The sequence below is a fragment of the Penaeus vannamei genome, chromosome 24, assembly GCF_042767895.1.
Source record: "Penaeus vannamei isolate JL-2024 chromosome 24, ASM4276789v1, whole genome shotgun sequence".
Taxonomy (NCBI): Eukaryota; Metazoa; Arthropoda; class Malacostraca; order Decapoda; family Penaeidae; genus Penaeus; species Penaeus vannamei.
In genome coordinates this window covers 37,756,526-37,771,525 of record NC_091572.1, presented here as the reverse complement: position 1 = coordinate 37,771,525, position 15,000 = coordinate 37,756,526, and the positions used below count along the sequence as shown (strand labels likewise).

At 51.0% G+C, this 15,000-nt stretch overlaps 1 protein-coding gene across 1 annotated transcript in view; it reads left to right on the top strand.

The window, feature by feature from the left end:
- Positions 1–1,496: 1,496 nt before the first annotated feature.
- The window catches only part of LOC113826536 (serine/threonine-protein kinase pim-3), a 41,815-nt gene continuing 28,311 nt past the window's right edge, over positions 1,497–15,000 (top strand). Inside the window, exons 1-2 of the mRNA XM_070138763.1 lie at positions 1,497–1,758; positions 12,151–12,608. Of these exons, the coding sequence (XP_069994864.1) occupies positions 1,668–1,758; positions 12,151–12,608 (549 nt within the window). The 5' untranslated portion in view covers positions 1,497–1,667. The remainder of the gene's footprint in view (positions 1,759–12,150; positions 12,609–15,000) is intronic.

Sequence of the window (15,000 nt, the reverse complement as noted above, 5' to 3'; positions counted from 1 at the left end):
AGGAGGAGAGGGGGGAGGGAGGGGAGGAAGGTGAGTGGAGGGGCGGGGAGGGTGAGGAGGCGGGGCGGGCGGGGGCGGTGGGCGGGAGGGTGGATGAAGGGGTGGGTGTGAGGGGAAGGAGGGGAGGGGGCGGTGAATATACGTCGCGGTCGTATTCTGCATTTCTGCGAAGTTGTTTTATATCTAAGTCTCTACAACGGGGTTGAGGACGAGATTGGAAATGATTAGAATTAGGATAAACAAAACCTTAAGAAAATGCTATTCGTATATGATTAATGAAAGAGAAAAATAATTAGCAATAACGTGTTTGACTTGTATACGAAAGCAGACGTTGCAGTTTGGTTTCGTGTCGGTGGGGCGGGTGAGGGGGATGAGGGGGGGGGGAAGGGGCGGGGCGGAGGAGGGAGATGGGGGGGAGGGAGGGAGGGAGGGAGGGAGGGTTGCTACAGCCAACTGCGGTCACCATGTCAAGGATTTGCGGGAAAGTCTACGGGTTTTTATCGCCGGCTTTCGAGCGGTGTTTACGGGCGGATGTGTGTTTATTTATCCGATTCGAGAGGTTTGTTATGGCGTTACGTAGGTCACTTCTCCGTCGTTATTTGGAGAAAAAAATATTCCACAGTTACAGCATATTGTTTTATACTGGTTTATTCTCGAATGTAGGTCAGTCACGATCTGGAGCACCAACATTAAATTGCGTAATGTACAACGCTCTTGCATCGACCTATTTCTAGATAAACATAAACTACATCTATCCACGATGCCCAAATAATCAAAGAGCGAATTATTGACATCCCATTTCCATCATTTAACCTATTCGAAGATCGGTTGTTTACAAACAAAAATAGCCTGTGGGGTTAGCTTTTACCGTACGATTTCACAACGTCAGGTAACGAGAATATTGATTTCTCAGTAACACAAGAAAGGCAACAACACCCATCTCAAGAACGAGGCAGTCCTGCTTGCACCACCTGACTGAAATACCAGTCGGATCCTGTGATGTGACTGCCACCCGACTGTCATCTCTGCGATGTAAACCGCGTCCGTTAGCTAATCAAAGACTAGTTTATCACGTTTCTTGTTCGTCAGTAACACAATGAACAAGTCAAAGAACATTCATATGAACACATAACTGACGCATTTGTACCAAGGGAGCTGAGATGCCAGTCAGGTGCCACTCGCATCACAGGACCTTCCCTCACCACGCGTTCCAAAGTGATGACGTCATAGAGCCGCAGAACCGCTTATCAAGGGACGTAAACATTACGCCCACGTGATAAAGTAGTGCGTACATTCTCCCGTCTGGTTACCTAAATCGGCTTTCTTTCTTTCTTCTTTTGAATTTTGGAGTAGAAGTATCGTTCAACATTATATTTGTAAACTTTTTGTCTCGAAAGGTGGTTTGAATTTGTTAAAAAACCGTTGTTCTCATTTACACGGCGCAGCGATACAGTGAAAGGTTGTAACTCGACTCAAAACATTCAGTAGTAAGCTAGACTCGGTGCAGTGCAGACGTTACGCCGCATTTTCCCATCGCACCATCAGTGTAAACGTACCGTATGGAGTATATATTTCCAATCTCTTTTACCAGGAAGGTTGGCATAATCTTACTGAATACCTCGAGTGTCTAAAAGGAGTGACTGAGCAACAGTTCTTCATCATCAAAAATGTTCATGCAGAGAGTGTTCAATGTTCTCTCTCAAAATTCGAACATCCCGATCGCAGTTGACAGATCGAAGCCCAAAACTCTGTCTAATGGTAGGCCTACATCATTTTTTAATGTTGATTTAATTGCGAAGACAGCATGCCAATTTCGGTTACAGGATGCGAGTGTTGTTTGTTATTGTTGTTGTTATTGTTGTTTGTTTACATACCTGTCTGTGTCGTCATAAGTTGTGTTATTTATTTTTTCTTCATTTGTTTAGGGAAAAAAAGGCATGTGATTTAATGAGAATGTATTGACGTTCGGTGTGTTATTGCTTTCAATAATTTGTAATTGTTTTTGAATTTTAGAAAACAGATGGTTCTGTCGTGTATCGATTGCGCATCTGTGGGTGTCCTAGATATTTCTCTACGTCCGTTTATTTTGAAATGTTTGAATAATAATGGCCGTTTTCTGTGCTCAATTTCAACGGTTCTGGCCACCTTTTTCGCCTTTTAGCATTCGGGTCGTAGTATCAGCCCTTTACCTGTTTACCTTTCATTAGCGTTTTGTATGTATTAGTGTCCAGTTTTTTTTTTTTTTTTTTGGGGGGGGGGGATCGTGTCTCGCTCATTATGAATGCGTCAGAGAAGTTGTCTTTGGGTAAGTTTTCGACCCAGGGAAGGTGCTTGAGACAGCCGTCTGTTGACTTCATTTGGCGAATCATGTGCGGGGTGTGAGCGCTTTAGTAGGTCAGGGAGATGTAGGCTGGCGGTGCTTCAGTTTACATATTAAAATGTGAAACCGCACGTCAAGGGAGGTAAACAATAATATCTTGTTAAGAGAGAGAGAGAGAGAGAGGGAGGGAGGGAGAGAGAGGGAGAGGGAGGGAGGGAGAGTGCGTGCGTAGGTATGCGTTGTGTTTATACTTGTTTATGGGCGTGTTTGTTTACCGTGTATGCTTGCACCACGTCTACATCGCGCATTCTTTCTGTGTTTTCACATCGCAGTCTCGTCGTTTTTTAGCATGCGAGTTTAGCCCAAAAATCGATAGAACCTCAATGGAGAGAGCTGGAACCTACTTACAGACGTACGGCCGAGGATAGAAGAGGACAGACAGATAAACAGTAGATTTACAGATCAAGACAAAAATAGATGTAACAGATAAAATCACAACACCCTGGTATCATCATCATACCCCCCCACCCCCCACCCCGTCTCCCCACGCCCCCTACATCCCAGCCAACAAAATCACGAACCCCTGTTATCGTCATCATACCCCCATCTCTACCCCTACCCCACCCCCAACACCCCCTACCCGCACCCTGGCATCGCACCTGATCTTACCTGTACGGGACCGAGGGTGGAATTTTTGGGACCAGACCGTCAAAGGCCAACCAGGGGGCCGTGGGGAGAGACCTTGGCTGTCAGCATTCTCTCTCTCTCTCTCTCTCTCTCTCCTCTCTCTCCCTCTGCAGGTTGAGAATATTGAATTGCTAGGCTCCGGGTAGTCGGGTGGTTTATGCCTTTCTGTTTTACCGTTCTCTCCTCTTCCTTTTTCGCTTTCTTGTCCGTTTGGGGGGAGTTTTGTTTTGGGTTTTTGCGGCTGTGAGGGTGTTGGGAAGGAGGCGAGGGAGGTATTCCATATGGTTGGTATGCTGCTGTTGCGTCAGCCTACGTCGTGAGTGAGTGTCTGCGCCTGGCCGTTGTTGGGTTGTTTTCATGGCGTGTGGGTTACGTGGACCTCGCGAGGGGGGGGGGCGAGGGGGCTGAAGGTTAGAACTTTCATTATTTTTGGTCGTTTTCCTCTCTCTCTCTCTCTCTCTCTCTCTCTCTCTCTCTCTCTCTCTCTCTCTCTCTCTCTCTCTCTCTCTCTCTCTCTCTCACTGTTTATCTATCTGTTTATATATTCTTTCTCTCTTTCTCTATATATGTTACCCGTCGTTGATGAGTCATAGGAAGTGGAGGAAGCTGAGGGGTTCCTTGGTGGCATGAGTAGGCCTAGATGCCAAGAGGTGTAGAGGGGGAGGCAGATAGGCCTACATGTCGTCTGGCATCATTAATATTGGATGCAGCTCAAAGCTACATATATCTTTGATTGCCTGTGGGTATTGTGGGATAGTGATCTCTCTCTCTCTCTCTCTCTCTCTCTCTCTCTCTCTCTCTCTCTCTCTCAGTCTATCTCTATCTCTCTCTCATTCCATCTTGCTTCCTTATTATCGTCTCTTGTCCTCCTCCCCTATTTTTCTTCTTCTCCCCTTCTTCTCTTCTCCTCCTCCTCCTTCTTCTCCCCCTTCTCTTTTCCTTCTCATTCTTCTTCGGGGAAATAGGCCTTTTTGCGGGTTACTCAAAGGTCCTGTTGTTTATGACGTGTTTACATTCAGCGTAGGAAGCTAAGAAGCGTCGAGGGGGGCGGGGGAGGGGGAAGGAGCGGGGGGTGGGGGAGAGGGGGGGGAGACGTTGTACACGTGGCTAAAACCACTTCCAAAGAACGCCGCGACGGGGGGTAGGGGGGTAGGGGGGAAGGGGACTCCTGAACGCAGGAATACATACTTGTGCGCGCAAAACACACATACACACATAAACATACACGCGCACATGCTACACACACACTCATGCATATACGTACACACACACACACACACACACACACACACACACACACACACACACACACACACACACACACACACACACACACACATATTCACCCACTCACTGACATAGTCGAGACACGGTTTCGCAAAAGAAAAAAATCATAATGATGAAGGTAAATAAATTAAAGAGAGCAATCAACATATTGCTTCCGTCAACCAAACAGATTTTGCAATTACTCGAAAAGTGCTTCGAACACAGTAAAAGTGCGACTAAAGGAACTGAAGTCTGTGTTTGTGCGCTTGCCTTGCCTCCCTGCCTGCGTGGCCGTATTGTGTGTGTAGGCCCCATGCTTGTGTGTTCGTGCGTGCATGCGTGCGCGTTGGAACGGGGGTGGGTGAAAGTCGGGCAGAGAGACAGCCTGATGTAACATATGGAATGACTCTTTCTCTCTCTCTCTCTCTCTCTCTCTCTCTCTCTCTCTCTCTCTCTCTCTCTCTCTCTCTCTCTCTCTCCGTTCTCTCTCTCTCTCTTTCTCTCCTCCCTGTTCTCCCTCTCTCTCTGTCTCTCCCTCCCTGCTCTCTCTCTCTCTCTCTCTCTCTCTCTCTCTCTCCCTCCTCCCTCTCTCTCTCTCTCTCTCTCTCTCTCTCTCTCTCTCTCTCTCTCTAGACACATTCAAGACCCTGAGACGTTGGCCTATTGGGGAGGGGGGGGGTGGAGGCGACAGATGAGACGAGCTTGGGACATTTATGAGACTTCTTACAGTTGCGTGCGTGTGTGTGTGTGTGTGTGTGTGTGTGTGTGTGTGTGTGTGTGTGTGTGTGTGTGTGTGTGTGTGTGTGTGTGTGTGTGTGTGTGTGTGTGTTTGCACTTAACTACTCCCCACTACTCCCCACACCCCTTCTCTACCCTCCCCACTTGCAATATTCCCTCTCCGTTCTATATCTCCTCCCCACCCCTCCTTCCCCATTCCATCTCTCCTCCCCACCCTCCCTCCCTCCCTCCCCCTTCTGCCTCCCCTCCCCATCCTTTCCCATTTTATCTCCTTCCCACCCATCCTTCCTCCCCTTCTGCCTCCCCTCCCCATCCTTCCCCATTCCATCTCTCCTCCTCCCACCCTCCCTCCCTCCCTCCGTCGGTCCCTCCCTCCCTCCCCTTCTGCCTCCCCTCCCCATCCTTCCCCATTTTATCTCTCCATCCCACCCTCCCTCCCCCCGATCTGCCTCCCCTCCCTCCCCCTCCCCCCGATCTGCCTCCCTTCCCTCCCCCCCCGATCTGCCTCCCCCTCCTCCCCTCCTTCCTCCCACCCTTCCTGCCTCCCCTCCCCACCTCCCCGCCCCTCCCCGCCCCTCCATCCGCACTTGCCCAACCAAACCGTGGCCTCGCCCTTCCCCCTCTCACCCTGGCCGGCGGCTCACGTGATCTCCCCAGTTTCTCCTTCTACGCCGTTGAGAGAAATGAGGAGGGGGGGATAAAGATGAAGAAGGAAGTAGTAATGATGATAATAACAGCAATGATGATGATAATAATAACAGTAATGATGATTATTATAATAACAGTAATGATGATGATGATAATCATAAGAGTAATAATGATGATGATAATAATGATAATGATAACAGTAATGATGGCAATAATAGCAGTAATGATGATGATAACAGTAATAATGATAATAATAACAGTAATGATGATGATAATGATGATGATGGCGATGATTGTAATGATAATAATGTCAGTAATGGTAATGATAACAAGACTACCAGTAATAACGATGGTGTAAACAATGATAACGGTAATAATAACTGATCAGCATGATGAAAAGTCATAATGATGATAATGATAATAATAGCAATGATAATGATAATGTTCAGAAGAGCAGAGGATAAGAGAGAGAAGATGCAACAAAAAACACAAGTAATAAGAGAGACAGAGAGAGAGAGAATGAGAGAAGAGAGATAGAAAGAGAAAGATAGAGAATGAGAGAAGAGAGAGATAGAAAGAGAATGAGAGAAGAGGGAGAGATAATAAGAGAATGAGAGGAGACAGAGAGATAGAAAGAGAATGAGAGAAGAGAGATAGAAAAAGAAAGAGAGAGAGATAGAAAGAGAAAGAGAGAGAGATAGAAAGAGAATGAGAGAAGAGAGAGATAGAAAGAAAGAGAGAGAGAGAGAACGTACCTCCTACCAGAACGGCGGCGTGAGATAACGGACTTCTGCACGTGTCTTGAAAGCCTTCGTCTCACAGCCTCTCCTCCACCTCTTCCTCCTTCTCCAGTACACCACCTTTTCATCTCTCCCATCTTCTCCTCTTCCTCCACTACAACTATTTCATATCTTCTTTCGTTTACCCTTCCTCTTCGCACTCCTCCACCATCTTATCCTTATTTTTTTTTTTTTCTTCCTCTAATACATCACCTCTTTCTCCACCTCCATCACCTCCTCTTCCTCCTCCACAGCCTCCACCTCCTACCTCCTCCCACCTCCTACTCCAACTCTTCCTCAACCTCCATCAACATCACCTCCTCTTCCTCCACCTCTATCCTAACACCACTACCTCCTCCTCCTACCTTCTCCACCTCCTCCCACCTACCTCCTCCTCCTTCGCCTCCTACCTCCTCCACCTCCTCCTCCTACCTCCTCCCACCTCCTCCCATCTCCTACCTCCTCCACCTCCTCTTACCTCCTACCTCCTACCTCCGCCTCCTACCTCCTCCTACCTCCTCCTCCTACCTCCTACCTCCTACCTCCCCTAGCAGCGTCGACGAGATGAAGATAGATTGGTCAATTGGCGAGCCAGACGGAGACCCTGTTCAGATTGATGCCCGAGCACACACACGCCCACTCTGGCTGTGGCGGTGGGTGGGCGAGGCGTATGTATGTGCGTGCGTGCGTGTGTGTGTGTCTGCGAGGGAGGTGGGTAGGGTGGGGTCGGGGGTGGGTTGGGTGGGGTTGGGGATGGGAGGAGGGGTCGGGGGTGGGAGGAGGGAAGGGGGTAGGGGGGGGAGGAAGGGTTGAGGTGTGATGGGAAGGTAAATCGTGTGGGTGGTGTTGTTGACGTCTCGTATGTCGTCAGGAGGTTGTATGGGCAATATATATATGCGAGTATATATATATATATATATATATATATATATATATATATATATATATATATATATATATATATAGTACATATGCGACTCTTAATTGCGAACACGACTTCCTCCCCTTCCCCCCCTCCTTCCCTCCTTCCCCCTTACCCTACACCCCTCTCCTCCCCCAACCCCCGCCCTTAACCCTTTACCCACAGGTCCTTCCCATACAGGAGGAATTGTGTGAGGCAGTTAATCTACTGTTTGTGAAGCCGTGGGGTTCGGGTATTCCCAGACTTGTGGATATTGGGGGAGAGGAGGGGATTGGGGAAGAGAGGGGGTTGGGGAAAGGGAAGATTGAAAGGGAGGGAGTTGGGGGAGAGGAAGGGAGGGGGAAGAAGAGAAGGGGTTGGGGGAGGGAAGGGGAAGAAGGGAGGGAGTTGGGGAAGGGAAGAGGAAGAAGGGAGGGAGTTGGGGAAGGGAAGAGGAAGAAGGGAGGGAGTTGGGGAAGGGAAGAGTGAAAGGAGGAGGTCGGTTGGGGAAGGGAAGGGAGTAGAAAGGAGGGGGATTGGGGAAGGGATAAGTGAGAGGGGAGGGGAAAGGGGGAGATGGGGGAAAATGTGAGAGGAAGGAGATGAGGGAAGGAGTAAGAATAATGGAATATGGAAGCGATGAGAGGAAGAGAAGTGAGATGGGAGTATGAAAGAAGTGAGAGGGGAGGGGAGTAGGGGTTTGGTGACAGGAGGGGATGCCACACCCCTGTCCTTTTTACACATCCCTCTTGATGGGAGGGGGGAGGAGGGGGGGTAAAGGATTAGGAAAGGAAAGGGGGGGGGTGAGGAGAGGGGGAGGCTCCTGTACTGCATTACGTCATCGGGTCTACGGTGCACGTTCTAGAAGGTTCGGGGAGGAAGGACTCGGTGTTCGGGGGGATTTGGGACCTTTTTTTGTACCAGTGTCACATATCGATTCTATTGGTTTCGGTTATATATATATAAGTGATCTTTTTAGGCTGCAAATACCCCTTCATGTGAGGACGGAGAGCCACGCACAAGCTCCCCTCACGCACACGCAGGGCGCAGGTACACACGCACTTCCTTCCCTCTCCCCCCCCCCCTCCTTCCTCCCTCCTTCCCCCCCCCACGCCCCCCACGCCCCCGTTCATTTTCCCCTCCTCCCTCCTGCCTCTCCCTTCCCCGTCCCTTCCCTTCTCCCCCCCTCCGTCCTGCCTCCCCCCCACGCCCCCGTTCATTTTCCCCTCCTCTCTCCTCCCTCCCCCCTACCCTTCCCTTCCTTCTCTCCCCCTCTCCGTCCTCCCTCCCTCCCCACGCCCCCGTTCATTTTCCCTCCCTCCCTCCTCCCTCCCCACGACCCGTTCATTTTCCCCTCCCTCCCTCCTCCCTCCTGCCTCCCCCCCTTCCCCTTTCTCCGTACCCCTACCCCCTCCATCGAGACCCTGTTTCCTTGCTCCAGGAAAAAGTCGTCAAGGGTCGTCATGTTACCCGATGAAGCACTGTTCTTGAGAGACCACCTTCCCCCTCCCTTCCTCTCCTCCCCTTCCCTCCTGCCCTTCCCTCCTGCCTTCCCCTCTCCTGACCTCCTCCCTTCACCTCCCCTCTCCTCTCCTCTCCTCCTTTCCTCACCTTCCCTTCCCTCTTCCCCTCTCCTCCTCTCCTCCCCTTCCCTTCCCTCTTCCCCTTTCCTCACCTCCTCCCATCCCCTCTTCCCCTCTCCTCACCTCCTTCCCATCCCCCTCCTTTGTAACCAGTTAGGAGCGAGTCGAAGAGGGTCGTCCTTTTTGGGGATTTAAGGGGCGTCGTTTTACTTGGGAATCTGTTAAGGTATAGATAGCCATGTGGACCTGTACTTCTATCCCCCTCACCCCCCCACCCCCACACACACATGCTCTCTGAAACATTCTCACGCTTCGAGAGAAATAGAGAGGAAAAGGAAGTGAAGGAATCTCTCTCTTTCTATCTCCCTCTCCCTCTCTTCCCCTTCCCCACTCTCTCTCTCGTTCTTTTTAGCTTTCTCTCCCTCTCTTCCCCTTTCCCTCTCTCTGTCTCCCCCCTCCCTCTCCCTCATCCCATCTCCCTCAGTAGGTCAGTAATAACAACTTAAATATCAATCATACCCCTTTAATATTTGCCAACTACGCCGTCGTTTTCGTAATTTTTTCCTACTTCCCTCTCGAGTTTCTCTTCTTATTCCTCCTGTTCTGTCTTATCGCTTCCTTCCTTCATTCATATCAAATTTCCACCTATTCTTGATGTATAGGCCTAAAATGGGGAAGGAATTGGAGTGCTGACCAGAGCAGATGGTGAAGATAGAAAGGGGGAGAAAGAGAGAGAAGGAGAAGGAGAAGAAGATTAGGGAGGGAGGGGGAGGAAAGAGAGAGAGAGGAAAATATTTTATCCAACGATTATAAGAACAGAAACATAATATTTGGTAATACGAACAGAGAAAGAGAGAGAGAGAGAGACCGAGCGAACACGAAAAACAAGAAGGATAGGGAGGAAGACCAGCAGCAGTGGAGAGAGAGAGAGAGAGAGAGAGAGAGGAAGAGGGAATCAATAGCTGAGAATTACTTTATGTTCACATGTTGCCTGCAGTGCTCAGAATACTTTCTCTTGCTTTCTTTCATTGCAAATACAGAATGGAATGTTAGGAAGACCGAGGCAGACAGACAGACACAGAGAATGAATGAAAAATAGAGAGACAGGAGTTAAAACTAGAATCAGAGTGGCAGACAGACTTCGGGAATAGAGAGAGACACAGAGAAAGAACTAAGAAAGAGGGAGAGAGAGAACTCCAACGCCAAAAGTAAGAGAAAGAGAGAACTTCAACGCCTAAAGTAAGAGAGAGAGAGAGAGAAAACTCCAACGCCAAAAGTAAGAGAAAAGAGAGATAGAGAGAACTCCCAACGCCAAAAGGAAGAGAAAGAGAGAGAGAGATAACTCCCAACGCCTAAAGTAAGAGACAGACAGAGAGAGAGAGAGAACTCCCAACGCCTAAAGTAAGAGAGAGAGAGAACTACCAACGCCTAACGTAAGAGAAAGAGAAAGAGAGAGAGAACTCCCAACGCCTAAAGTAAGAGAGAAAGAGAGAGAGAGAGAGCTAGATAACTTCGCCAGTAGAGCAATGAGAGCTTCGACGGCACATGTTATTCGCTCACCGACATGTGACATATTTGCCGCTGGCCTCGTACTCGATACACGGAAGAGAATGTGTGTGTGTGTGTGTCGCTCCGGTCGGTTGAAAGGGATGGCTGGTTGTTTTGATGGTGAGTGGGAGATGGGGATAATGGGGTTAGATGGGAGAGTGAGAGAGAGAGTGAGTGGGGGTGTAAGGGGGAAAGGGAGGGATGGAAGGAGAGAGTGTGAGAGCGAGGAAAGGAGGGAAGGAGAGAGGGGGAGACAGAGAGTGAGTGAGTGTGTAAGGGGAAAGGGAGGAAGGGATGGAAGGAGAGAGTGTGAGAGGGAGAGAGGGAGGAAAGGAGAGAGGGGGGAGACAGAGACAGAGAGAGAGAGAGAGTTTGTAAAACGAAAATACTTTCTCCAAGGATTATAAAAAAAGGAACATGATACTGGGGTAATATGAAGAGGGATAAAAAAAATAATCAAACAAACAAGCGAAGAATGAGAAGAATGAAGGAGGAAGAGAGAGGGGGGTGAAAAGGAAGTGGAAGATAGACCGGGGGTGGGAGGGGAGGAAGGGGGGAGGAGTTGAGTCTGAGGGCCGCAGACTCGGAAACTGGGTCAGCTATAGTCACCAACGCAGAAACCGGCCTCAGATCAGCGTTCGTTCTAGGGCGTGAAAGAGAGAGAGAGGAAGGGGAGGGAAAGGGGGAGAAAGAGAGAGAAAGAGAAAAGGAAGGGGAGGGAAAGGGAGAAAGAGAGAGGGAGGGAGGGAAAAGGAGAGAGGGAGAGGGCGTGAAAGAGAAAGAGAGAGAGAGAGGGGGGGGGGGGGGGAAGATAGAGAAAGAGAAGAAGGGAGGGAAAGGGAGAGAGAGAGAGAAGGAGGAGAGACAGGAGAAGGGGGGTAGAAGAAAAGAATATCAGTATAGCATTGCAGAAACTCGGCTCAGATTAGCGTTCGTTTTATTGCGTGAGAGAGAGAGAGAGGGAGAGAGAGAGAGAGAAGTCCCAAGAAGAATGCCGCTACTGCAGTGTAGAAACGCTACACACGTCCGAGAGAGAGAGAGAGTGGGGGTAAAGAGAGGATCGGAGGAAAAGAATAATAATAAGAGATAGATAACGATAGACAGAGAGAGGGAAAGAGAGGATCAGAGGGAAAAGAAATAAGAAGAAAGAGAGAGAGAGAGAGAGAACGATTGAAAGAGAGAGAGAGGGAAAGAGAGGATCAGAGGAAAAGAATGAGAATAAGAAAGAGAGAGAGAACGATAGAAAGTGAGAGAGGGAAAGAGAGGACCAGGAGGAAAAGAGCACCGGTATTGCATTGTATTAGCATACACGCTCACCTACATAACCGCTCGATAGTGTCTCGTCGCCGGTATGTACGTACGTGTCTGTATTGTTACAGTGTGTACGTGCGTGGGCGGCCGAGGGAGAACAATATGCATTATACTACCTTTCTAAAGCATCTGTACGTGTTAGCAACGTTTGCTCTGTTCAGTGGGGATCGTTCACTTTGTGCTGATGAACGTTCGTTTTGATGTTATGTTTCTCCGTTATTAAGGCTGGAATTATAGTCAATGTTGTTGTTCTTTGTTTCGTCTCTCTCTCATTAATAATGGAATTATGGTTACTGTTGTTCTTTGTCTACTATTGTTGTGGTTATTGTATTGTGTGTAACGAAACTTTTTCTCTCTCCTTATCCGCAGTGCCTCGGGAGCAACATGGCCACGCGACCAACAACAACAACATCAACAACAACAACAACAGCCTGCACGGCCACCACCACCACCACCACCCCGCCCTCGTCCCCACCATGAGCCACACCTCCACCGCCGCCCCCACCTCGTCCACCTCCTCTTCGAGCGCCTCCCACGCCCACCAGTGCAGCCACCCGTCTACTTCCACCGCGCCCGCTAGCAAAGCGTCGGGCGCAGGGGGAGGGGGGCGGGGGTGCGGCCCGGGCGGGGGAGGAGGGGGAGGGACGGGGACAGAGAGGGAGAGGCTGTACCGAGTGGACAAGACGGTGGACGAGAGGGGGAAGGTCGTGTCCAAGGTGCTGGGCAAGGGGGGCTTCGGCACCGTCTACGCGGGCACTCGCATGAAGGACGGCGCGCCCGTGGCCATCAAGCTCATCGCCAAGGACAGAGTGCCAGCCTGGGGAGTGGTAAGTGCCGCGGGGGCCTACCCACGCCCGCCCGCCCTTCTGGCTGTAATGGAGTGCATTTCTGGTGTATTTTAGTGTATTCGTTGTGTTGTCGGAGGAATCCATTGGCTGGAGATGCGGTGGGCAGTTTGTGTGTGTGCGTGTGTGTGTGTGTTGGCGTACGTACGTATATGAGAACGCGTGTGTGTGTACGTGTGTCTGTGCGTGTCTCTGCGAGTGTGTGTGTGTGTGTATCAGTGTGCGTCTCAACATATGATCCTTTGTTTGCGTCTGTATCTCAGCGTCTTCTCTTTGCGTTTCCATTTCTTTCTTTCTCTCTCTTTTTTCTTGTGTTTTAAGTGCGTCCTTGTGGCTTTACAGGTGTCAATTCAAGGCAAGAGACCAAGGCTGCGTGTGGGTTAAGGTGGCGTGCAGGTGAAAGGGGGAGAGGGAGGGAGGGGAGGAAAAGCGAAGGAATAGAGGGAGGGAAGGGGAAGAGAAGGGGAGGGAAGGGAAGGAGGGAAGGGGAAGAGAAGGAGAGGAAAGGGAAGGAGAGGAAAGGGAAGGAGAGGAAAGGGGAAGAGAAGGAGAGGAAAGGGGAGGGAAGGGATAGAGAGAGGGAAGAATAGGAATAGTCAACAGAGGAAGGAGAAGGACAGGCGTGGGGGAGGGGGAGGGGTAGGCTAGGATAATAAACTTACAACTGCAACGTTCAAGGTTTTCGGGAGGGGAAGGGGGTGGGGGGAGGGGGAAGGGGAGGGGGGGGAGTAGGCAAAACAGCTCAGTGCTTCTTTTGTTTGTCATAGAGGAGGTCACGCACCTTACATTACCGTGAGACGAATCGCTACTGGTTTTAATGAAAACGTGACAGTGCATACGAAGTGCTGGATGTTGCTACTGTTCTGCCTTTCGTTCCTCTCATTTTCGGAGGATGTGACGGAGGAAGGGGTTGGGGGTGGGGGTGGGGGGCGGGGGAAAGTCTCGTTTCCCTCTCGAGAGAACATTTTTCTGTGACGTCACCACCCATTCAGAGCAGCCAAAACACGGTGACGTCAGTGAAACGACGTGGCACGGTGACGTCACAGGAACAACTTTCCCTCCGCGTCCGTCTTGGGATTCCGAAACTATGCGGCCGCAAAGACAGAAGCCCTCGCCTCCTTCGCCAGCTTTACGGCAACAAGAACACGAGTGAGAAACAAAGAATTTGAAAAAAAAAGCAAGAACAACAAGAAGTGTATAATGGCGCGAGGCAAGCGGAGCGCGCCGCCGCGGTCCCCACCTGGCCGCAGGCGGGAGTCAGCGAGGCATTACGGCCGAGGTTACGTCTATATTTAGCCGTCGGGAGGAGGAGGAAGAGGAGGAGGAGGGGTAGGAGGAAGAGGAGAAAGGGAATGGAGGAAACGAAGATGGAGGAATGTTAAAAGGAAGAGAGCAGGGGAGGAGCAGGAGAAGCGGGAGGACCGAGGATCCCGCCGCCGAAGCGACGACCGCGACGGAGGCGACAGACGCAGAGCCGCCTGACCACTTCGACGCAGCCAGCCTGCCGTCGCCGCCTGTTGCCTCCTGCTGCAGCAGCTGCCGCTACCTGTGCTGCTCGCCGCCAGCTGACCAACCACAGCGTTCCTCCGCCGCCTCCGCCAGCGCTCTCGGGCCCCTGGAAACCCCGTGCGAGAGCGAGGAGAGCGTCCTGCGTCGTTCGTACGTGACTCCGGGCCTCACTGTCACACGTCGCTGGCGCGTGTGGGCCGCCGGAGGGCCGCCAGCCGGGAGTTCAGGGACGGAGGGACGCGGGGGGAGGGAGGGAGGGAGGGAAGGACGCCGGGGCTGGCGAGGCGGGGGCAGGAGAAGGGGGTTGGGGAGGGGGGGGAGGCACGAAGGAGTTGTCGCGTAACGGAGGTTTTGCAAGGCTTTAAGGCGATGTTAAGACTGGCTCGAGGAATTTCTAAGAAGCTTTTGGAGCGGCCTCGGGGAGGTTAAGGACTCCAGGAGGGAAGGAGGAACAGGGGGAGGGGCAGGGGAAGGGGTGACTCCGGCGGGGATGTCGTAAAAGTGAGAGAGGGAGGGACAAGGAAAGAGAAGCAGACAGAGAGAGGTAGAGAGAGCGAATGAAAAGCAAGACAAAGTCAGACAGACAGGCAGAGAAAGAACAGAAAGACGAGGAGAAACGCGAGACAGACAGGCAGACAGACAGACGAAGAGACAAAAGAAGAGAAAGACAGGGAAAAGAGCGAAAGGGGGAAAGGGTGGCATCGCCTAATCAGACCCCGAGGCGTGGGCAGTCACGACGCTTCACGGCTCGAGACAGCGCGAAAATAAACAGGTTTGGAGGCGTCGCGGAGGCCGAGCACCCTGCAGGTTCTCGTCGTCTGGTCGTCTGGTCGTCGCCGCGGTTCGGGAGGTGGTCGTTCCGGAT